The 25,425-nt window shown below is 42.3% G+C and overlaps 1 protein-coding gene across 2 annotated transcripts; it reads right to left on the bottom strand.

Moving 5' to 3' along the window:
• Nucleotides 1–92: 92 nt before the first annotated feature.
• On the bottom strand, nucleotides 93–24,933 carry LOC125880718 (katanin-interacting protein). 2 transcript variants are annotated; one of them, XM_049563430.1, is made up of 28 exons: nucleotides 24,870–24,933; nucleotides 24,141–24,258; nucleotides 21,534–21,622; nucleotides 21,093–21,268; nucleotides 20,549–20,661; nucleotides 20,341–20,442; nucleotides 20,031–20,180; nucleotides 19,541–19,781; nucleotides 19,177–19,308; nucleotides 18,706–18,857; nucleotides 18,045–18,151; nucleotides 17,653–17,749; nucleotides 17,329–17,538; nucleotides 15,402–15,539; nucleotides 13,624–14,485; nucleotides 10,815–11,582; nucleotides 10,511–10,719; nucleotides 10,159–10,237; nucleotides 9,892–10,069; nucleotides 8,850–9,015; nucleotides 8,576–8,736; nucleotides 8,414–8,478; nucleotides 7,588–7,698; nucleotides 5,979–6,118; nucleotides 5,793–5,894; nucleotides 5,542–5,702; nucleotides 3,647–3,732; nucleotides 93–1,703 (listed from the first exon to the last, which is right to left on the bottom strand). In XM_049563430.1, exons 2-28 carry the CDS (start codon nucleotides 24,150–24,152, stop codon nucleotides 1,645–1,647), a joined length of 4,866 nt encoding a protein of 1,621 aa, XP_049419387.1. In that variant the 5' UTR covers nucleotides 24,153–24,258; nucleotides 24,870–24,933; the 3' UTR covers nucleotides 93–1,644. The 2 variants fall into 2 exon arrangements, with proteins under 2 accessions (XP_049419387.1, XP_049419388.1); XM_049563431.1 differs by lacking the exon at nucleotides 24,870–24,933 and adding an exon at nucleotides 24,354–24,491.
• Between the last annotated feature and the right edge of the window lie 492 nt (nucleotides 24,934–25,425).

The following is a 25,425-nucleotide window of genomic DNA, read 5'->3' as shown; positions in this document are numbered from 1 at the left end:
TTTTTTTTTTCTTTAACTGTGAACATGAATACTTAGATGTGTGGTTTTGAGAAAAATGATGGAAGATATATTTTTAAATTTTATTCATTTCAAATAAACCTACATCAAATATACATATTTAATCAAGATTAGAAAAATAATTAAATATTTCAAAACACTACATGTCACACATACAATAATAGCCACCACCCTACGGAGCAGATATACAGAGTAATGACCATCGTTGCTGTTGGACACGCTGAAATTAAATACATAAAACTGCATTTCATATACAATTACTCCCCATTGTGAGCGAAGAGTACGGATCGGTTTATACTGGGGCTCAATGAAGCAGTAAAAACTCCTCCAAACAAAAGTATCTAACATTTTAAGATGATAACAACAGCTACTGCTGAAGAGACTTTCCCATGCAACAAGTTAGTACAGTAAATATTGAATGAATGAATAGTACAACACCGACTAGTAAGTATTATAGTGAAGGTAGAATCAGATAAATCCCCTTTTTAAAGATCATTCTTCTCAATCTGAGGTAACGTTAGAGTATTTGCATATTAGAAGTTGCCTGTTACTGAATCTACTCAAAATCTAATCTGGTATTTTTTTTTATTTCCAACCAAATTTCTAAAACTGCTTTACTGGCTCGAGAAATGTTTGCCTCCGTAAAATCTACCTTATATAGCAACTTCCATAAAGGTCACTTGGATTGCAAACAAGTTTTTTTTCCTACCTGATGCTAAGCAGAAAAAATATACTGACCTAATTTCGTGAAGCCCAATATGTATCGAAGATTCAAGTGTGGAGTCTGAAGCTTTGTGCAGCTTCAAATTGAAATATACAAAAGTCTGACCTCTGCGTTTTTTCCAACTACGAGTGTAACCACGTTAGCCTTCGATGTATAAATCTTTCAAAGGTGAAAAGCTGTGGAAGCACTTCCCCAAGTAAAACCATTCGGCTTTGAAATATATATCAGCCAACAGATAGAAATCATTAACAGATATAAATTAGTGTCTGCATAGCGTAACGATCGGTTGGTGTACTGGCGGTAGTGCTAGTCAGCTCTCAGACCCATTAAGAGCTGATCGTCTAGGCTCATCAGTGGATACAATTCATTAATAATATCTGTAGCGTTGGCCACATCCTGATGTGAGAGTGTATTCATGTGGCCTTGGAGATTTTTTTTTCTTTTTTAAAGTATTTACAAGCCACAAGCAGCATTTAAATATGCAGCACAAAAGTCACAAGTAGCAGCCACAGATATAGTGTTTAGTACTAGGCACAATAATAGGGCTGATAAAATGCAGCCTCACAGGTTTATCCTGGCACTGTGGGAGGGACAACCGGGGCAATCGTACAGTACCTGTTCAGGATAACGTGTGTCTGGGTGGGGAGAAAGGAGTGATCCAACCATAAAGTGGAATCCTGTGTGTTTGTGTGTGTGTGTGTAAAGCCATTCTTAACTGTGCAAGCTCCGTTCTCTTCACTGTGGACCGTGTGAGCCGCTGTCACACACCACGGCTGCTTTGGGTCTTAATGTGAGGGAGGTTTTCAAAAGTCACCCACCAAAAAGTGGGTTTTAAAAGTCAGACACAGTTCCTCCTTTTCACCGGATCCACATCTGTCTGTTCATCTGTCATCGTCTGTCTGTCAGTACCTCCTCTTCCCATGTTTCCCGCCATCAGTCATGCAGGTTTTAGGCCGAAGAGCTGCATTGATGAAGAACAAATAAGCTTTAAGTTACTGTAAGAATGAGGGGGTTTTTACACTTGGACTCAGAGCGGTGACTCAGCATTTTTTGCACATATGGGAACACTCCAAGAGAACTCAGACCCCTCTGAGTGTGGTTTACTTCAAGTCCACGGTGCGGTTCACTTAACGTGTTGCTCTGTGAACACAAAGTGCTTCAGGTATTTAGCCCTCTAGATCACATGCAATAGCACTGGGATGCTTGAAAAGACAAACGAAGCCACGTTGACCTATAACGCTTACAAGGACGCAGGATGAGGAGTTGTTTGGTCTACGGAAGATACTGCACGTCTCCAAATGTGGAATGTAGGACACATCAAACAGCAACAGTCTACAGCACAGAAACGCTAAGGGTTTCCTCCAATTTTAAATGAATCTGAAAGTGAGGAGCTTCATAACCACATTACAGTGGCAAAAACAAAACTACATCAATATATATTATACATAGGCTATAGTGTGAACAGAAAGAGGACTGAGGCCCCACCAGAGCTGAAGTTGACCAGAAAGAGAAGTGAGTCCTCTTTAAAATGAACTGACAATGTGAACACAAAAAGAACTGTCCCTTTACTGTCGATCCACTTTTTGGTGCACTTTAAGAGGACCAAGTTTGGTTTGTTTTAAAAGGACTATATGTGAAAACACCCTTAAACGAACCAAACTCAGTCCTCTTTAAGTGGAGCAACAGAGAGGGACTTTTGCTCTGACGGGGCCTCACCCTTCTTTCTGTTCATACTTCACTTTGAATAAAAGAAGTTTAATTACCAGTTTAAACACCTTACAGTAACACATTACGTTTTAGTAGTAATGAAGTGATATAACGCCTTAACAACAGGATTTCAGGTAGTATTATTATATTTAAAATGTCACAGAACGCGTTACCACCTGAAACAAGCTATTGGTTTTATTTTTCATTCATCCACACTGCTCCACTTCTGCCAGTGCGAAAAATATCCCCTGAAGGTTATTGTGTCCTGTCATGTCACTACAGACTTAATTCTAGAGGGGTGCAGGTGATCAGTACATCTGAGTCATGCCGTACTGTGTGCAACAGTGTTTTAATTCATACATCTATGGCATCTAAAACGTATCCTGTTTTGCTTTTGCGTCCTAAGGCTGCTCAAAAGCAGCAGGGAAAATAAGCTGGCCTCCAGTTTGTTTTTTCCTCGTCAGGTGATCAAAACACCTGGGTGATGCAACCCCATGTGCCTCAGCATGCTGGATGTTTTTCCATCCACATTCCCTGTGCACACCCTCCTGCTCTTGTGCATAACTCTCTCTCTGGTGCTGCTGTAGCTGACTGGCACACCAGGAACCAACAGCTGTATTAATATGTACTCGTCACAGTGACTTACTCTCGCGCCAATCCATTTGTTGTGCTAACCTCAGCATTTGTCTCTTGTGCTTCATATTACAGGCCTACAAATATTAATCCATATCTCATAATAGATCAGACTTTGATCCTCTGCCTGTCCATCTCAGTGACCAAGGGTATCCGTTTATTTAAAAGGGTCTGGGCAATTGTTCTATATCATCGTACTATTATTAATACAAGCAGGTGATTTTAATATAAAGTGGAAAACTGAAGCGTTTCTCTGCATTTAAGCGACAGTTCCTGTTTGATTCGTTTTTCGTTCCATATTTGAAGAAGAGCAGTAGTTTCTTTGGCCACCTCCCAAGGAGGTCTGAGTACGGTTCGTTTCAGAGGGCTCTGAGTTCTTCTGGTTCGTCCACACATGCACAAAAAAAACAAAGCTGACTCATTGCTCTGACTTTGTTTAGAGCGTTAAAGGGGACCAAGTGTGAAAACACCCATGTATTAAAATCTGACTCATTCATTTTACTGATAGATGATTCCCATATTTATGTGCGCATACTTCCAAGTCCAGTAGTTTCCCCGACTCACCTGGATCTGCTGTCTGCTTCTTCTTGTTGTGATGGACTATCTGATTCTCATTGGTCATCTTCACATCCTGGTCCTCCACATAATTACTGCAACACAGTGAGAAAATGAACACAGCAGATACGTGTGAGCAAATGGGCTATGCTTGTCATAAACTGGGAACAGGGAACGACACAAAATGGAGGGCTGACTGATAACAAAGCTTGAAGCCGGCAGGTCCAGGCCTTGAGACCAAAAATGTGACGACGGGGAGAAAAAGGGAGAGAAGGGGCATCACAAGTCAAGCGTGTGGTAAGGAGGGTGTGGGATGGCTGGGGGACATTTGAGGGCACTGGAGGAATTTTCAATAACAGGGATCGACCACAGGGAGGTGCTGACACAGGGCTTTTCACAGGCTCTATTACTCACTGTTGGTGGTGTCTGCTGCCACGGGGGCTGAAGTGGAGAAGAGCACATCTCTGTTCAAAACAACTCACCACCTGGGTTGAATTTAACCTTCTTTGTCAGTCCATTAGTCTCTGTTTTAGAATTTAGGTTGAAAATCAAATGGCTTTGAATCTACTCACAGGTAATAACTCATCTGATTATGACTATTTGATGCTGAACTTTACATTCAATTTGCAAAATTTAGGTAAACAATGTGCAGCATAACTGAAAGGCGACGTGTATGACACTTTTTTGATAAAGCTGCAGATACTTTTTTTTGTTGTTGTACACCCTAGCATTAATTTTGTTAACCAAAGATATGAATAATATGATTGCCAACGACGAGTGAGACAAGACAATAATGAAACAGCAAAGATGTTATTAAACACTAACTGTGACTACGTCAGCATGCAATATTGTGGATGAAAAAGACGAGACTAAAATGGCATTTAAATGAAAAAATAAAATCTCCCTTTATTTTCGTTGACAAAAAAAGGGAAGATGAAATATTTTAGACTGTTTTCTTTTGCAATGCAGCAGTTCTCCTTTCTGTACCACACACACCAGTTTCTTGTCCTTTGCTATGTGCCATATAAGGACTTCACGGAGGACTCGGAGGAACTTACCTACTTAAATTCAAGTTAATAAACAGGGCTTGACATAAAAAAAACAAGGTGATTGGGTGATTTGGGCCTATTATTGTTACAGTGAGGCTAAGAAAAAAATGCATTGCTTTATTCCAAGTATGAATGTATTCCTTAAATTGATACCCTCAGACCTGAATGTAAAAATCTAAAAAAATCCAACACAATCTGAAGACTGAAAAAGACTAAAACGTCAACAGTTTTCTTTGACTAAAAATACATTAAAATATTTATGGTTGTCTTTGACTAAGGCCAAGTCTACACGTACATGGATACTTTTTAAAGTGGATTTTTTCCTCCTTTGTTCTCTGAAAAAATCCTGTCCACATAAGCACTGACATAGGAAAATCTCTTTCCAAATGAAAATGGAAAATTAAAGCACTTTCCAGAGCATGCCAAACCAACAGGCAGTGATAAAACCTTAACCCTAAAGCCAAGTTTAGAAGAAGAAAATAGTGGTGATCAGAACCCAGACAAAAAGGCTATTAGCAGAATGATAACTAAGGCAGTGACCTCTGTCGAGCATTCTGACACCTCTGGTCTTCAATATAGTGGAAGAGTAACTGTACATTTATATGTAAACATGTAATAAGTCTCATTTTAAAAGTTTCATTTTCAGTGACCTAAACTGCAGTCTGCATGTGGACAAAAGACCCTAACATATAATTTAGTCTACGTTTTCAACTCAAACTTGACTAAAAGAAAACAGGATGAGGTTAACTAAATATGCTAATATCCAACAGGACTAAGACTAAGAAAATGTTGACAAATTAACACTAGTACAACCAATCAGCCATGAAACCAAGCAGTCATATATCTGCAAGGTACCTGATGACGGTGTTCCTCTCACGGTGTGTGATGTAGGCATTGTCTGTGAACAGGATGGTGTGGTAGGGCACCACTGGGTCACAGGTAGGCAGAATGCCTCGTGCCACATGGCTTACACTGTCCAAGATGCCGTTATACACCAGGAGGTCGTCCACCAGCAGCTGTGCACACACAGAGACATGCAGTTTTCTGCTTGATGTCCAAGTGTAAAGAAAAAGCGACAGCCCAGCCCACAGCAGACAGAGGCTTACCCCAAACTCCTTCACTCCTCTTTGTGGTGTCTTTGAGTAGTTCCACAATTTGATCATCGACACCGTCACTGGCTGATCGAAGATGACATACACACGGTTCACCTGTGAAGAAACAAGCGACGCACTTACACACGTGCTGAAAAGACTCTCCTTTGAGTGTGAATGCGCTTTCTTTCAGAGCCTCACCAGTCCAGGCAGCACCGGGGCTAACCACATATGTCCTCCATCGTGGGTACTGTTGAATCCATCTATTAATTTGTCTGGAGTCCTCACATCACCGCTCACATTGTCCAGTACATTCACACTGTCTGGAAAAGCAGCAATGTCTGGTGGACATAATGTTGAGGTCCAGACACAAATTTAATACTCCTTCAACAGCTGGTATTAATTTACTGCCTTCAGCCCTGATCAGACAGAGTGAGTCTTAAAGCTTGCTGCGTCATTTTTAAATTGTTGCCAGGCAACCAAATCACCTGTCCTTATCTATCCTCATCTTATACTGCTATTTTGCTGTGAAGTAAACTCAAAGATCTGTCTGGTGCTAGGCAGTTGCTCTGGCTCTGAATGAGGGCGAGAGGGAGAAGGGGAAATCACATGGAATCCCACCGGCTGAATGATGGTTGGTTCAAAGCTAACAGAAGGATGAGTCAGGGACAGTTTGACAACCTGCTGTCAATCATCAAGCCTAAGTATGGTTGGTATAATGTAAAATGAAAATAGTCGAGGCTACAATTTGTTCCAATATGTCTTATAGCTTGCAACAGTATGCTGCACTTGTTGTCATCACCACTACAGAAGGCCCGCCTCTCAATTCAAAACGCCGTCAACTTTTTCAACTCGAGGCTTTCAGGGTGCTCCTGCAAAAACGTGAGGTGCATAGACAGGAAAAATGTGAGGTGCTCAGCAACGCAAGAGGAGTGAGCTTAACACTTCAATCTCATTGAAAACAATTAGGAAAAGCCGCCACAATCTGCTAAAGACGCGTTCTGTCTGATGGGCCAAAGTCAGTTGTTAACTGTATGAGTCCTCTCTGAATCTAATCAAAGCAACACTGATTATGTAGCAGTTTTTAAAGTGATTTTAAAATAAGTCTCAGTTTCTGTCCCACATTATCTGAGGTAAAGCCGACTCTCCAACACATACATGATGCAAACTGTGCAGTGATTATCTTTGCTAATCCAAGATTACAATGACATATAAAGTTGTCACACCTGGAGAAGGACAGATGTTATCTGATACCCTTAATGATGAATAAGCCATTCCATTTTGAATAAGCCCTACCAGTGAGCCAGTATGCACAATACCAGAGCCTGGATCTGGCTTAACAAAGTAGAATGCAGCCCTTGTAAATGGTATTGCTTACACCTGTGCTTACACCTGTGCAGTGACACACTGAAATGTCTGCTGGGAAGAAATGCAGAGTGAATGTAAGGTGCTAGCAGAAATAAACATACATTTTTATGGGAATTTATAAAATTTTGGTGGCACTTACATGACATGAAAAGAAATTTGTAACTTAACTTGTATCAGAATTTCTACAAAAGTATAAATTAGCTACCACCTGACACCAGAGCACAGTGAAGTCATGGTATTCTCATTCATACCTCTAGATGAGAGAATATTCATAAAAGTGTGATTTTAAGCTTTTATCTATCTAAATTCAAAGGTTAGGAATTTACACCACAAATTCTTAACTTTGAAAGTTTATATGGATAAATTCTAGATGGTGAAGAGAATCTAGCTTTGTGAATACAGATGCAAGAAGGCTGATGTACGAACTCATAAGAAAGGATACTGTTGTCACTGAGACTGATCTTCTCATGGTTCTGGTCATAAAATTCGAGGCCGTTGAGGCCGATGTAATACGGGTCTCCCCAGGTTGTTAACAGCTGCAGCTGAAAGATGACTGACAGGTGAAGGTCAAGGAATATATAACATAAAACCCCACGTACAGCACATATCAGACCTGGGCTGTGTCCAAGTCATTCCCTGTTTACTATAATGTCCACATATTTACGCTCCACTGTTTTATTTGTGTCTGAATTCTTAGTTTGAACTTCATCTCCCTCAAAAATGTAAGTAAGTGGCAAAAAAAGTAGTGTAAATGAAAGGGTACAATGCTTTGATGATGATTAATAAGTGTCAGAAATCCCACTTTACTGCTCAGTATAGAATAAATTAACAAGTGTTTATTAAACAGGAAGATTTGAATAAGTGAGTGACAGAGTGATTTTGGACACAGCTAAACAAACATCAGAACAGATCGTCCATTTGCCATGAATTAATGATGGCACACAGGCTGCCCCACTCTACCTTTGAGAGAGTAAAAAATAATAATCATTAAAGCAGCACTGGGCTGTTAGCCAGCTGTGACTGTTACACAAAACATGGCTGCATATACGCAAATATCAAAGTATCAACCCCATCTGTTACTGGTTTGAACTGACACTTCATCGAACAAACAATTAATCAGTGGATTCATCAATAATGAAGATTTGTAGCAGCCCTAATGCAGGTTGATTAATACTGCCTGAACACACAACTCCAGTCTGTTCACTTGCATATGAACAGTCTGGACAGTGAGTCAGATTTGACAGTAAACACAAAGCATGTCAGGATACAGCCACTAGGCATGATGGGAGCTTCATAGTCCATGCTGGCCTGTTCTTGTTTCTTGGAGCTCCCTCTAAATCACAGGCAAAAACATTATATATTAGGAAAAGCAGTTTTTAATCTTTGGCATGAAAATACCAGTACATGCAAATTAAAATCACAACTCCTACTTCTCCTCTGCACTCTTGTTGTCAGTGGGCGTCTGGAGGAAGTCTATGAAGAGGAGTTCCTGGGCAAAGTCAAAGTGACAGTTGCCTGGTCCTTTCCTGATCAGGAATCCCTCCGGTGGGGAGATGGCGACGTCATCCATGAACACATGGATCACCTTCACCTGAACCAAAGATGTGGAAATTGTTTTTGTTAAATGTAAAAACTTATAACTAATCCATGTACTCTGCTCCTTCACAGTAAACTCTGTTAAAGCCTGAGAGAGAAGTTTCTCACCCCTCTGTACGAGTCCTCAGGGGACTTGTTGTAGTTCCAGATTCGAAGTCCAGCGATGGTTTGGGCCTTGTCGAACGTCACGTTCAAGGTGTGAGGATCTCCATAGGAGAAAGGTATCAGCCACATGTGCTGGTCGTCAGTGGTAATGTTGTTGCCATTTATAAGCCTGGGCAACAAAAACAGATACTTGAAGACTCCACCAACCGTAACAATGATCTGGTCTAATGCCACATTTTCACCCCATTCCTCTGTTTTGTTGCTGATGCAAGAATTCAGTGAGTGATGTCAGGGTACAATCTGCAGTGGAAAACAAAATTTAAAAAAGGACCTGGTACCAAAAGTGTGTCAAGTTGAGTTAAGCACAACCATCCAGTGGAAATGAGGCCTAAAATTGTAGATTTTTCTTGAGAGCAGTGTAGAAGAAGTAAAAGCCTGTGTCCTCATAGCATTTTTTCCTCAGCACTGGCATCTTTTTTCAATTGTTCCCAATGAAGAGAGAGCGTATCCCGCTACATGTGGCCAGCTAGAGAAAAAGTGCTGTGCCCAGCAACTTTTGTTTAGAGTACACCACCTTTTTTGTGCAGCCGCTGCCAGTTCTTTTAGTTAAAAATCTCTGAACTTTTCAGAAAGGCATCGGTGACATCACTGCTACTTCTTTAACTCGGCTACTGTCTCCTGTCATAGCAGAGACAGAAAAGCTCATTTTGTGGCTGCAGGTTGGCAGGCGCACAGTGGATGTTCCTGATGAGTGGAATGCTTTTATCACTGTTTTTGACTGTGTAGTCAACTCTCTGCTAACGTAGCGTTACTATCTCACTAATGTTAGTGTCAAGATATTGTTGTCATAGAGAGAAACCCACACGCATGTCATCATTAACTTTTTTTATAAAGTGCTGCGACAAAGCACTTCCCAGCACCCTGCCACGGTTTTTCTGCTGAAGAAAAATGCTATGTGGACACAGAAACTCAGGGTGTAAAGCGTGAAATATGATGTGGAAATGTATATGCAGAAAGTAGACACATCATACGGTGTCAGACGTACTTATCAAGCGTGCGCAGGTCGTATTTGTACTCAGGCAGGTCGTTGAGGTCCGCGGGTGAAGCAGCCATCATACTGAGGTCTAAAGGTAAACTCTCTCCATCCTTCCCCACCACCTCCAATCCTGTCAGGCCCATGTAGTGCAAGTCCCCCCAAGTCAACACCAGCTCTAGTCTAAGGCCTGGAGAGCAGGGAGACAGTTACTGAAAGTATCCAAACAGCAAAAAGATACCTAATCATGTGATGACAAGATGCTGATCATCTACTTACACTTTCCAGTGTACATCCCAGGAATATGCTCCATGTTCTCCTCAGACTGGCTCACAGTGGGGTTGATGTGAAGTTTCAACTGAGACAACACATTAAAAGCATAATTGTGTTACTGTTGCTGGTGTGATACCTAATTTGCACGTGGTGCCTGTTATATTGTCAACAAAGTGGGAATGCTGAACACTGTTGGTTGCTACACAATGAATTGTCTTTGTTTATTTATCACAGTCATAGCTGAGAATAAGGTGCCCAATTTTACAAGCATTTGACTTCAACATTTAGCACCACCGAAGTTGATAAAAAAAAAGCACACTTCTTCTATGACAACCTGTATCCACAGAACTGTACTTACGTTGAGGTCTTCCTCTCGGAAGCCAGCCTGTGTGAAGGGTCTTTCCTCTCCCTCTCCATCAGCGGTGCGTGGTCTTTGCAACTCCTCCTCAGTCACCAGGCTCTCGGGACCCTCACCTTCACTGAGGAAGGTTTCATCATAACGAGACATGGCCTCCAGGATCTCATCATCAGTGGTGAACAGGATAGTGTCACCAAATTGGTCCAAATCTGAAGGGACAGCGAGGGAGAAAAAAAAGGAAAAGTTGATCAAAAGTAAGACATAAATGAGCATAAAGACTTGTGACGCTGTTCTGTTCAGCTACCTCCTGACAGAGTCCCAGAGGCTTTGGCAATCTCGCCCCTGAAGATGCATCTTCCATCAAGCAGCATTTCCACCTCCTTCACCCCTCGGAAGGAGTGAATGCGTGACTTGTTGTAGTTCCACACACGGATCATGGCCACCTGGTTAGGAGCTCCAAAGTCCAGGAAGATGGTGTGGTTACGACCTGGGGTGAATGGTGCTAGCCAAAGATGCATGTCATCCTGGGTACGATTAACGCCATCGATCAAGTTAGTGACCACGCGTGGATCTTTGCCGTATGCAGGGAGAATGTTGATGTCTGGAGGGTCGGCACGGATGTGAGCAGGTCGTAGGGGTTCTCCACTGGAGCTGAACACCTCAAGGCCGTTGAGGCCGACGTAGTGGCGATCACCCCAGGTGGACAGGATGTTGATGATCAGCCTTTGGCCCTGCGGCAGCACGGGGATCTCAAATTCGTCCTCCCGCTCCGTAGATGGATCATCATCAGGGCCTTCACATAGTGCACCCTGAGTGGTGAAAGAGGAATGGGGACTCCTGGGTGCTGTGGAGGGATTGACTGGGACTGAGGGTGGACCACGGCCCTGGCGCTGGAGGAACTCATCAAAGATGTCACCTTCGAAGCCCATGTTGGAGATGCGTCCACGTTGGCATTGGTTGAACTTCGTGAGAGAGTCCCAGGACTCCCTGAGGGTGTCATCCTGTTGGCTGTGCAGCTGCGCCATAGAGCTGCACTGCCTCCTGCTCGTGTTCACCAATGACATCGGCTCCTCTGGAAAGTACACAAGGATTACATATTAATCGATAACAAGCCACAAGAAGTAAGATAATCATACCATACACTAAACATCTCATCTAATCCAGATATAAATTTAACAAGAAAAGCGCACTCGGTAGAGCGCAGATCTCTGCCAGGTGTGTCTGGTGGCGGGAACAGTCTAGGGCAAGCTGTGTGTCCAGTGTGTATTCATTATAGTATTGAAACAAAGAAGAGTTGAATCTCATTCAGTGGTACCTCCCAGCTTCCCTTCAGTCAAGATAGCATCTTAAATAACAAATAACTGTGACTTATTCATCTCATATTGTGCCTTGCTTTGGTGAATCATAACCTGCAGGGTATGAAATTAATCTACAGGTGCTCTAGTTCTAAATGAGATCTAATTGTTCTATGAATGTCTGCTTTTAAGCCTTGAAAAATGCCAAAATGTGGTCTGCAATAGAGTAGGTAAGGCGTGTTTAAAGCCTAGCTGATAACTGGAAATGCCTTTTTCTATGTGATTTTGTTGATCACTTGCGGCCTGTACCACTCAGTTAAGAGGAGTGAGGAGCCAGCAGTCAGTGATTGTATAAAATAGAGCAGTCAGTAAAACAGTTTTTTCGAAACCACAAGAGATCCTTCAGCATGTAGTCTTAAATGTGCACAAAAAATATTAAGCTGATAGGTCTAGTAGTATGCGAGATTAGCTGTGGAAAGACAGACAGATGTACACACAGAGTTTTCTTCAAATTTCAATGAAAACGTTTTTTGATCAGTTAAAGAGTTAAAAGATGACAAAAGTAAATCAGCAGCAGAAAGTATGACTCGTTAAACAGCACAAAGGCCAGGACAATAAGCATGGCTTCTACGGAAGGTGCAGTGTAAGAGCTTTCATTTTTCAACCAGTCCAATGACAGGTATCACAAAGTGTCGCATCCAAATTTCTCCAAACGCATGCTCTATGACAGGGGCGTAAAACATATGGCTCATGGGCCAGAACAGGCCCACCAAAGGGTCCAATCTGGCCTGCTGGATGACTCTGCACACCTAATATTGATGCACTTGTGAGGGCAAATATTGCCAAGTTTCAGGAGCAAGTTACACAGTAAGTCATGTCAAATGCTGCTTCAGATACTTTTCACGCTGACCAGAACACAGTTCTCTAAAAAATACATATTGTGGTCATATTTCTATCTTAACACAGTAGTGGTAGAAGCCTATTGCTAAGGCACTGTCAAAATATTTGATTTGTAAATGGTCTGTAAGGCAGGGAATAAGTTGACCTGCTTTCTCAATAGCTTTCACTTTACTTTGGTGTTGTGATGCCAGCATTACTACACAGACGTGGAAATGTAAGCACATGAGAGTAGAAGACTCACTGAATGTGGAAAAACAGACATTGTCGAAACTGCACTATTTTTGTTAAGATGCCCCAGGCTGTTCATCATCTGATTTGTAAATGGATGCATGCTTTCAGAATGTACTTGTGCTTCTTTACAGTAAAAGAAAGGGAGACATTTGGAGCTGTTGTTATTTATCGCCTATTCTGCAATGGTTTTACAGGTCCGGCCCAAGTGAGATCAAATTGGCCTGTATGCTGCCCATGAACTAAGATGAATTTGACACCCCTGCTCTTTGTGAAGACTGTCGCAAAACAAATTACCATCAAAAAATGACTTAACGAGGAACACATTAAATAGGGAGCCAGTGATGAGGCAGAGGAACACATGATGCTGATAGTACAACACTGAAGAAAAATAAACAATGAATAAAAAAATGCAAAACCTTTAGCTAATGGTTATTTGAGTGAGCAATACCTGACATAATGTTTGATTAGTTTTTCTTCTTATTCTTTGTTTGAGATTAATAAATAGATTTTAATAATAAATAAACTGTCATTTTAAACAATTATTAATATGAATGCAGATATGTGATAACTTCCAAGCAGCCAAATTGTTATCAATAGGTGAACTGAAGCACTAAGTAAAGCACAAGGGTGAAATAATCACATATAACAGTGTCCCTTTATGTTTATCATATCTTTAAACATTCCTACCTGTGTTTGACAGCACAGCAGCTCTGAGTTGCTGCTCCTCTTTCTGCCTGGCAGTGACAGCAGTGTTTCGAAATGAGCTCCTGCGTCCGCTGATGGGCCGGTCTGACTTTTGCTCGGTGAGCTCCTCCAGCAGGTCGCAGCTCAGGTCCAAAGAATCTGCCTTCCACTGACTCCCGTTCACTGTCCTCTCCATTCCCCGACACACTCGGCCTGGGTTACATGGCAGCTCCGGGAGCATTGAAGAGGATGAGGCTGATGGAGATCTGGGCTCTGCAGAGTGCTGAGGCACCAGCCAGCGGGGCCTCTCCCTGATGGCCTCGCAGCCCTCTGGAGCTCCCCTGCTCAGCGGCTGCAGCCACTGGGGGGCCACGCGAGAGGAGGACGGCTGGGTTGTGACCGTCTGCTCCGTGGGTGCAGGCTGCTCCACCTGCTGCCTGAGAGAGAGGGGCTCCTCTGAGGAAGACAGGTCGAAAGAGTTTCTTTGTGTGGAGGAGCGACGGGCGGAGGATGAAACCCCCACTGATGATGGAGTGATGGGTGGTAGCAGTGTGTGCGCTTTCTCCTGCATGTCTATCATAGCCTGGCCTGCGTCTGATGGCTGCGGATTCCAACTGTGGTGGTGCTGGGTGCTGCCGCCCTCCACACCCTTCCTGTCCTCATGGCGCTGGGGGCTGACACCCCGTAGATTGTGTCCTGAAGACACAGGGCTGGAAAACAAGGAGTCTGACACCTGGAAATCCTGGAGGTCGATCGCGGTGCTGTAGTCAAAGACCTGGTTGCCGCAGCCCTTCTCCAGCTCACCCTCAAACACCAATGTGCTGTTAAGGTACAGCTTTATATGCCGTGCACCAATGTCGAGATCCTAAAAAAAAGAAACAGAACTTCAGTTTACCTGAATATACACTCAGGTTCGACTGTTAATATACCAAATGACTTTTGGCAAAATACTAACACATTAAAACTTAAGGATTTGGGTTCAAAACGCATCACAGGACAATATTGAGCATTTCATATTATATAATATTTTGAGAGCATTTCAATTAGAATTTAAGCAAAACAATGCAACCTGAAAATCTAAAAGCCTAAAACCTCCAAAAGTATAGCACTTGAGAAATTCCGTACATTCACTATTTATTCATGTACCTCTATCTCACATGCAGAGCAGAAGCTCTCCAAGCTAGCAGTAATTAGCACTCTCACAGATACAAAGTCATGGCTGCCATGAAGAAATGGCTAAAGCCCAACTAAAATCTGTTTGATCCCCTCGACAGTAAACTACTACAAACCCTGGCTGACCTACAATCTACTCCCCACCGGCAGCTCCTTACCTTCCAAGTTCAAGACATCAAGTAACTCTAGATAGCTGTAGTAGCACAGAGAGAGATACGATGGGGTCTTTATACCCCTCTATGAACAGCAGTGAGGATGAGAGGCAGAAGCCCACGTTTCCACTAACACTAATCCTCTGGGGCTAATCTCTCACTGTTCCACATTTGGACAGTCTGACTGGCAGCTCAGCCAGCCAATGCTGGAAGATTACCACTCCACTGACGTAACCATGCCGATACAGTCGTCCGTATTACAGTGACAACACACAAGCGTGTTAGACTTATGAGCTCCGGTGCTTCAGACAGCGAAATGAATAATCTCTGAACTCAAGAGGGGGATAAATCAAAAGATTTGTGTAGCGGATTGCACTTGTGTTGAACAAATGTTATCTAACAATTCCACTTCTTATAAACTGTCATGACACATGAGCAAAAATAAAAAGCACATACATTGAGGCTTCTGTTGTAGTTCCATATTTTGATGCGAGATATTCCAAAGTCTGGGGAGCGCTCCGTGTTTCTGATGATGAAGTAGAGCTGGATGGGAGGGTGGAATGGACACGTCCACATGTGGCGCTCTTTGGTGGTCTGTCAACCGGAGAGAAAAGACAAAAATCAGCAAATACTTTGTCCATGTAAAATAGTGAGGATAATTCACTCATGTCTAGAGTGACCTTAAAATATACTATGCAGGATTTACCTAAAAAAAATGTACAGACTCTTACAGAAGTAATCCCTCTGAATCATCACTTGTGACCCACTAGAACTGTGTGGCAGTATAACTTTTTATGGCTTGCCTGGGCAGGACTTTTACAGGTATTTGCAGCTCTGTGATTATTTCTGTAAAAAGGTAAAAGGTACTAATCCAAGGGAACCACCAACGGTCATTCATGTATTTATTGATTGATAACTGAGGAAGTAATAAAGGTTTAATCAGCAAGTTATACCATGGCATCTCATCACTCAATAAGGACACTACAGACTGTGTGAAACAACGAAGGGAAAAAGAGCTGGGCATTGAAATGACTGAGGACATGTGGCTGAATGCCTGAGAAATACAGTCAACCTCCACTAACTCCCGGACCTGGAGAGACTTCCACTGGAAAAACCTGATTTGCTTTTTCATCACTCCCAAACAGAAGTCTAAACAAACTAGCACCCAGCTATGCTGCTGGAGGGAATGTGGAGAGATCATGGTTGACCATGCCCATATTTTCTGGTCTTGTCCTTTTATTCAGACTTTCTGGAAGCACGTAGCAACAATTCATAAAAAGGCCATAAAGAGGCAAGCCCACTGCTAACCTCTTTATTAATATTGTTAAACACTAAAACCTTCTGGAACAGATGACATACTCTATACGACTTCAGAAATAATTCGGAGAAAAAAGGTAGAGAAAATGGTGTGCCTATTTAGCCAATGAGACAGATGTTACATGATTATTGTATGTATCATATATGAAACCTTATTTTAAATTAGGATAATTAGTCTTGACTCTGTCAACATTACCCATGACCTCATATCTGTGTCTTTTTTTCTGTGCACTGTTTTTCTTTTTTCTTTTCCTTCTTTCCTAAATGTGAAATAAATAAATAAAAAGTATATGTGGAAAAAAAGATGGCTAGTGTTAGTCTGAAAGAAAAAATAGAGAGATACAGCCATGCACGTTCAAGCCTTTGTCAAATCCAGACTCGGATGAGGAGTCTGTTATGCACTAAATTCGGCAACTAGCAAACATATCAGAATGGCAAGTATAGTTAGCATCCTTTATTAGTTTATGTTGTTTGTGAGCTTGTTAGCTTGTAACTGGCAGTGGTTGACATAGCATGAATAGTTGTGAAACTCACGATAATATCCGCTACGATGGTTTCAGATTTTTTTGCCAGTGTTGTGTTAAAGTCTGTTTCCCTGTCGATATGTGTTCCCCATGTTAGACAGCGACTGGCTTTCAAATTTTCCAAATTTTACCAAACTAGCTTGCCTGTGGTACCTTTGAATCTCGGATTTAAGGGAACTGCACAGACATCTCCCCCTCAGTAGAGGAATGTGAAGACACCTCTCTCCTTACAAACTTTGCACAGATACAAGTCAGTACAATTTTAATTCAACATTTTAAGGGACATATACATTAGTAAAACACATTTTAAAGTGGAGGGGGGCTTAGGTATTCAAGCTTCAGAGCCTTGATACTTTGCATGCTTTTTACTGTCACGGCCTACTGGGACAATAAAATAGAACAGAGCCATAAATAATGTGTGTGCTTCTCTTGCTATGAAAAGTAAAGACGTCTGCTGTGGAAAAGGGTTGACTGTACTTTTAATTCCATCCAAAGGTAATTTGCAGCTGTGATAATGATTAAAAAAAAGACCAGAGCCTCACCTTCACCTTTCCGTTGACAAGTGCCCCCAGATTCCCGGGGTAGTCAGCGTTCCTGATGTCCAGGTCATGAGGAGACACGTACAGCTTCTTGTTTCTAAGGCAGAAGAACTGCAACTCAGTCAGCCCGACCTGCAAAGCGTTCCCCCAGTTTGACAGGATCTCCATGGTAACATACAATGCAGGGGTAACCTCTGCCGAGGACAGCCTTCTCTGCAATGAAAGCACAGAACATTTCGCAAGCTCTTCGGTACACTTATGTCTCTATCACACCCAGCAGTGTTGGGATTATTCATTCTGAACTGCGAGACAGTGTGACTGACTCACCGGCTGTTTGCTGTAGTCTGTTTTGACACTTTGAGGAATGTTGTAGCTGGGTCCTGCTTCAAGTTTCTCCAAGGCTTTCAACAGTTTGTGTTGTTGCCTGAACAGAAGGATGACATCCTCAGCACTGCTGCTTAGGCTAAGGTGCCTGTCCTTCATATTAATGGTGAGGAATGGCTGAGCGCTGTGGTGTCTATGCCAATAAATAACTCCTCAAGGTCAGAGGGTGTACACACCATAAATTTCTATTTGTATTAGTTTCTACAGAACACCATAATGTTTGTTTTTAACACTAAAGGATATACATGATTACCATGAGTACTCTTGTGTCCTTATATCCCTCATAATGTGTACAAAGTATCTGTGTATCTAGGTGCCATATTCTGTGAGCATACCCAGGGCCCATAAGCGTGATTCTTTGCATGGCCACAGTGACACCGTTCTCATCCTTATCGTGGCTGTTGTGGCGCACTAAGCCATTCATCATCTGGTGTCCCCTGCCCTGGATGAAGAGGAAGCAAGATAGAAGAGTCAGAGGTACATAAGCTTTAAGAGCAAAGTTTACATGTAAGCAAAACCCAGAAGAGCTATCACTGTATTAAAATCACATGCAGTACATGTTCACAATGAAAAATATCAGGTCATAATAGTGTTGATAGTCTAGATCAGCATAACTAGAATTACAGCCTCGCCATTGTATGCCTCCGTGAACCATTCACGTTGCATGTAAGAGTTTATATCCATGTCTGTGGAAACATAAATGCTTCACACACATCTCCTCCTCAAGGTGGGTACCCAAGATTAGAGTGACCAATATCTGACCTCTTCCATCCCTGAGTTATGACGTTGAATAATGGCAAGAAAAGTGTTTTTGCATAACATTATGATGTCACAGTGAAGCTAACCTTTGTCCTTTTGGATATATATTATTTCATTATTATTTCATTTTTATATTCTATTAGTGTGTGAAATTTTGCATGAAACAACTTAACAGTAAAAGAAAAGGTGGCCTAAATAGAGTAGAGGTAGGATGTGTACAATGTGAGGCAGGCTGACCGTGTTTCGACTAAAGAGCTCAGGACTCTGCAGCGGGTCGTTCTCTCTCTGGATGGCCTGGCGCACACTGCATGCCATTTCCTCCGGGTCTCGCTCCTCAAAAGAAGCCTTCCTGGCTGCTGACAGAGGCCTCCCCACCTGACTCCTTGGCCCTGAAGCAAGAAGCACAAATCTTTTAAACAGCAGCCATGCACAATGCTATCTAACAGATCTATCCGCAGAAATGTTTTCTCTTCATGTTTTTATTTCACAAGAGTGAACAATAATCAACCACTAATGGGTGAACATAAAAACAACAACAGCATACTGAGTATCATCGTGAGCCCCATCCCCTCCCTCACCCCCAGAGACACATTTTTTAAGAGGGCTCTAAAAAGGGAGTCATTCCAAAATGGAAAATTTGCGATTTGGATACTTTAAATTTCAAAGCTTGTTAATCATGAACTGATTTAAAAATGTTGAAAGACTTACTCTGACTATTCCAGCTGTCTTTGGAAGGTGGTCTATCTAATGTTTTGCTTTTCACCAACATAGGCTTGGTAGGTATAAAGGCGTCAGTGTTTTCTTTCCTTTTTGCAGACAGAGAGCGTTCAATCTTACGACCTGGAACACACATTAGGAAGATATTGTGAGTTTAAAGGTATAACAGGGTTGTTGGCTGGCTAACACAACACTTGAGCTGTGCACAGACAGCTAATGTAGTTGCCTATTCTCCCCATGTGTACAGGTCAATGCTGATGAAGCAGATAGTGATATGAAACCACTCTGGGCAATTAAGACTCACCCTAAAAATCAATATCAAATTTACATATGAAAGTGGATGTTGAAAGCCTACCTTTAGGTGAGGGTCCAAAGTCCAGGACAATGAGGTTTGTTGAGTCGAAATGGCTATGGGAGCCGCTGGGTCGAGGGTTGGAGGAGGACTTGGAGGACGAGAGAGGCAGCCCCAGTTCATCCAGACTCTCAGTGCTCTCCTCCCTCTCGATCTGCTCCTCCACCCACTCCTCGTCCGACTCCTCCCCCGCTGAGTCGCGGCTGCTTCGCCGCATGCTAACCTCCAGGCTGCGACGCAGAACCTGGTTTACAAAGGTCAGCGTTTATGTATGCATCCATGCACGCGGTCATCAGTGTAAGGACTCACAGGCACAGACGCACACACATGCACGCTGACAGTTTAAGCACTGCCTTGATTTGTGTGACGACCACTGAAAAACCATCATAAATTAACACCCAGGAGCACGAGACAAATTCAGATGATTCACTGCATCTCATGCCATCTTGACAAGATGAAACAAGACAGTGTGCATATTTCTTTTTCTGCTCACCTTCACCTCTTCAAGGTTGAGAAGGACCTTCTCATTGTGCTCCTGATTTGCTTGGCTTCCTTGGCTCTCATGCCTAGAGCTGAAGGTGCGCGACACCTTGCAGGTGGCCCTTGGGGAGCAGGGACTATGAGGCGAGCGCGGACTGGAGCTCTGTATGAAACATGGTGATTGGATTAAGGGGGAAATGGCAGAGATGGAGGGATGCTAAGTAGTACAGACAGCTGTATCTGACACATAGCCCCTCCCCTAAAAAAACACCCACACACACAGACACACAGGCTTAGTAGACATTGTCATGTCTTCACTCTACCTCCATGTCTATGCTTTCATAGGGCTCAAAATCCTCAGAGTAGCGCTTTTCTGGGGAGATGTACAAACTTGTTCCTTCCTCTGTTCGAATTCTGACAGAATCCTGCACACATGACATAAGAGGACATTTTTACTATGTGCAATATCACAGGAAAATGTTTATTTTTGATGCACCACCATCAAAGATTAATATATTAAGAAGCCTCTACCTTGACCCATTCTTTCCTCTGGACCTTTCCTGGGGCAGTGTGGCTCCTCTTCCTGTAGGTTTGCTCTAGATTATCTTCGGTAAACTGGTGGGCGCTTCGACAGACATCTGCCGCTGATTAACAGCACAGAAAGGAACATGAGCAGCTTGCAGCAGACTACTGCCTCAGAGGAGAAGGAACACACAGTCACATACGCAGATGGTCCACAACACATAAAGGGAAGAACGGAAAACTGGCTGCCAGCTACAACTGTCACTATCATTTATTCACTGGGACTGGGCATGAGATCATACCATGCAAACTACCAGCTGAGGAGTGGTGGCTATTAGCTTGTGTTCCATATGGTCTGAAGATGACAGAAGCAACAAAAAATATGTGTATTAGGAGTATGAGGTGGCGCCTTCCGTTCAGTGTACGAATGACTGAATACTCGAGAACAATGTTTTACTCCCTGCACAACAGAGGTAAAAAAATAATGAGGTCTTACATAAGACTTTTTGCTTCTGAGTGTTTGTAGGTTTATTTTTGTCCAGCAGCAGCATACCTGCTGTACGTGCAGGCCTCCAAGCGGGTGGGGAGGCAACACACTTGTGGCTGGACCTCTTGGGCTGCTTCCTATTGGCTTCAGCATTGGCTCCGTTAAGATAAATGGAAAAGCCTTGCTCAAGCTTTTCCAACTCAATCTCCCTGGGGTCTTTGACTTTAAGGCGCTTTAGGATCCTGAGAAGCAAAGAAAACTGGTGACTACCTCTACAATTGTACTATAGTGTATCAACTTGTTGAGATGGCTAAGAGCAAGATTCAGGACACATTTTCAAGCTCTTCTGACCTCCATTCAACATTTCACACACTAATTTAGTGTATCTCAAAGCAAGGAACCAATCAGTGCTCCTATTAGGCAGCACTAAAAGTCGTGGCGGGGTTGTGTATCACCTCTGTGAAATCTAATCCTATCTCTCCCCAGCAACCTGTGCTCACACTTCACCTGTTTTTGTGCTGGAGGGCGATTAAATATTCATCCAGAGTGTCGTCCACAGTAGAGGCCAGCTTCTCTCCTTGGCATGTCTCTCTCTCCTTAAAGAAACCCCCCCAACACACACACACACACACACGCACACACACGCACACACACGCACACGATGCAGAGTCAGAAAAGCCTACATCAGCTATTTGAGGGACACAGACTGTCACTATACACCTCATTGTTGCACAAGTACTCACAATCACGGACTATGATAATTATCCACTTTATTCTGTACATCACAAAATTTAGGCAAACAACTTGCTCCTTCAGTCTTGAGTAAACAAAGCATCAATACAGCACATGCAGTGTGTCACAATGTCTTCCGCACATGGTAAATAGACAAAACATTTCTGTTTGTAATGTGGTAGGGTCTAGTGCAGTAACTAATATTATTTTTCCCCACTGTTTTCTCGGTTAATTGTTCAGTCAATAAAATGTCAGAAAAAAAAGCGAAAAATATCCTGTGTAATTTTCCAGAGCCCAAGGTCACGTCATAAAAAGTATGTTTTGTCCGATCAACAGCCCAAAAATCCCAAGCTATTGAGTTTATTATCATGTATGACAAAGAAAAGCATCAAATTGTCACATTTAAGAAGCGTGAAATCAGCAAATGTTTAGCATTTTGCTTAAAAAATTACTAAAACAATTACTCAATTATCAAAATAGTTGGCAATTTGAGTCATTGATTAATCAGTAAATTGTTGCAGCTCTAGTTGGGTCTTCAGTGCAAATGTGCCCATTCAATCATCTTATAGTACAAGGGTGGTGCTGCAACCAAAACACATTCAGTCAGTGTCAGTCCTGAGGTTACAAATGATGCGTGGAGTGGTGGAGTCCAGGTGCATCCATCTGTAAACAGTCTAGTATTTTTCACACTAACTTTGCTGAATAATACACCATTTGTCTCATGATGATTTCAGCACTAACTGAAAAAGACAGTTTGTGTGTGGACATGCTACGATGATAATGATTTTGGGATCATGGCAATATCTAGTTAAAGGGACAGCTCACCCCACAATCAAAAATGCATATTTTTCCCTTCACCTGTAGTGATATTTATCAATCTAGATTCCTTTAGGATGAGTTGCTGAGTGTTGGAGGTGGCGGTAGAGATGTCTGACTTCTCTTTTATATAATATAACTAGATGCAAGTAGAATTCCTTTTGTACGGTGATACACTTGGTGGGTGTAGTTTAGTGGAGGGAAGACAGTTCCTACATGAAACTGCTCACAACAAGGTCTGTGGATTATCAAGAGTAACCAGGTCATGATTTCTGGAAAGAGACACTGCTGTTGAGCTATTCAAATGTACTTTTTGGCTTGGGAGTGCCATCTAAATCAATCTAAATCAAATCAAATCAATTTTATTTATATAGCACATTTAAAAACATCTGGAGTTGACCATAGTGCTGTACAAATCAAATTTCTGTTAAATCTAGTCGTATTGTATTTGAGAGGGGGCAGACAGCTCTACAGCCGATAACTCAAAACAGTCTAGACTGGTAAATAGCACAACAGGTGAGATGAAAAATATGTATTTTTGTTTTTTGGGTGAACTGTCTCTTTTTTTTCCACAGGCACGGAGACTTTCAATTTTGAGATGAGGTGGCGAATAGTGATCAAAGCAAAAGGGCCTGGCAATGCTGAAAATATGCACACACCGAGGGGAAACTACTGACTCAGCATGGGCCGAGATCCCTGTGGAGTAACTCCAACGCTTTTATGAATCCATGCCATGTCAAATTCATGCTCATCTTCAAAGGGTGGTGCTGCCCTGTTCTCGCTAGGTGTGAGCACAATAGTGGTTACAGAGTGACTGGAACATGAGCTATTACATCTCGCAATAATGTGTCCATGCATAATACATTGAGCAGAGCCCTTTCAAAGAAACTAACACTGACATGACATGTCACAAATCTATGGTGTGCGCTGTCACTTACAATGCCATGAACAACTGTACATTCAAATCCTTGTTTGACAGGATTATTTATTTGAAAAAACACATCTATCACATGAACTTCTACCCCAAAGTGAGGGTCCAGCAGAGGGGTCTCCAATCCAAACAATATGAATTTTGTTCAGACATCAGTGGACTCAATTTAAATTAAATTCTCCTCATTAAAACATCATGTATCTGCCTGCTTTGGTACTAAAATGCTGGCCCTGACCCTCCCCTAGTGGCAAATGAGAAAGATAATGTGTCTTGGAAGGAGCATCAATTGTCTGCATAACACGGTCACCTAAAGCTCATGCCATTCATTTATTTCAAATCATCATGCAAGACAAGCAGAGAAATCACAAAGCCCTTACTTAATCTCTACAAGTCAACTAAGCATCTGTCAATGTCAGGAGCAGAGGAGAAGCCAAGAGGATTGAAGGAAGAACAGAGAGTACTGTTAGTGACAGCACAGAGAAACAGAGAGGCTGTAAAATATGACATGCATCTTTGCGATCAATGCCATGAAAACTGAACAGCTTCTTCACAGTGTCTCATGTCGAGTTAAAATGACAGATGATGTGAAGTTGAATCTGACAGAGCAGATGTGCCGTTACATAAAACGATCTTACCTCGTTATCCATTGTGTGGCTGCAGATGATGCTGATCACATAACCCTATCCCATATTTAGGAGAGGGCCGATGATTCTCCACAAACACCATTGAAATCTGGGTTGTGTTTGATTACAGCTGCAGGAGGAAGAACACAGATGAGAACCCCAAGGTTACCTGTGACATGAAACCTAAATTACACTGAATGCAGTTGGTTGAAAATGTCGCCCCACCCGGTGTACGATTCAGCTGGACACAAACATAATATCCGCTGTTTCCAAGCCAAACGTTACCCGTGTTATCATAACCGGGATTTCGCCAAAGATAACGTTGCGTTAATCTGACTACCCGCGCGAGGAGTTGACAGATGTGTTAACGTTTGCCAACTATATTGATTTATAAGGCATTAATACGGTAGATACTTCTGACTGTGTCAACAAAACACGGCGAGGTAACGTTTTATTGCCACTTAACATTACCATGACGGTTTAACGGTTAACTCTTGTCCTGCGGTTAGCGGCACAAAAACGTTAGCTAGCAGCCCAACAACTCAGTTAGCATCGACGCTAACAACAAACACAAGCTAGCTAGTTAGCATTAGCATCTATTTGGTTAACATTCACTGACACAAAACAAGCTTTTGCTCTCTTATTATCGTTCATACTTTACTCTACTTCTAGTAAATATTACAAAGCTACTTAGAGTCCCCGTGAAAAGGTACTTTGTTAGCCATTAGCTTTGAAACTCACGGGCTTCTCTGTGTTTTCTCATGTGCCCAGTGTGTAGTGTTGGTTGGTAACCAGCTGTCCACCAATGGTGAGAGGCGCATCAGTGTCAGACACGCCCCCAACCTGTCCTCTCTCTGCCTGCTGCTGCTCTCACATCCAGACAAGCCTCCACAAAACCCTAGGCTACAAAAACCACACTGCTGGAGCTCTGAAGACTATGGTATGCAAGTATGTCACCCTGCATCAGCATTGCATTAAAACAGAAAGGCATTAGGGAGATCCTTAAAGTAAAACCACACAAATGTCCATGGTCAACAGTCAAAAGTTCAACACTGTTTTTATTTATTATAAATCAATACATTTTATATAAAAAAAAGGAAAAAAGGGGGTCTGAAATAAAACCATTATAGATGTAAACCAAACAGATCAGGTTATGGCCACCCTCTTACCACACTGGACCCATACCACAGACTCTTGATTAGCCAGTCTAGTTAACGCTCATTCACTCATCCCAAAAACACCCTGGGCTATACTTAAGATCGATCTACAGCTTGGAGAAAAAAAAATGGGAGAAAAA

Source organism: Epinephelus fuscoguttatus, linkage group LG20 (genome assembly GCF_011397635.1).
Source record: "Epinephelus fuscoguttatus linkage group LG20, E.fuscoguttatus.final_Chr_v1".
Taxonomy (NCBI): domain Eukaryota; kingdom Metazoa; phylum Chordata; class Actinopteri; order Perciformes; family Serranidae; genus Epinephelus; species Epinephelus fuscoguttatus.
The sequence above is the reverse complement of the archived record's forward strand: the minus strand, read 5'-3'. Positions and strand labels throughout refer to the sequence as shown.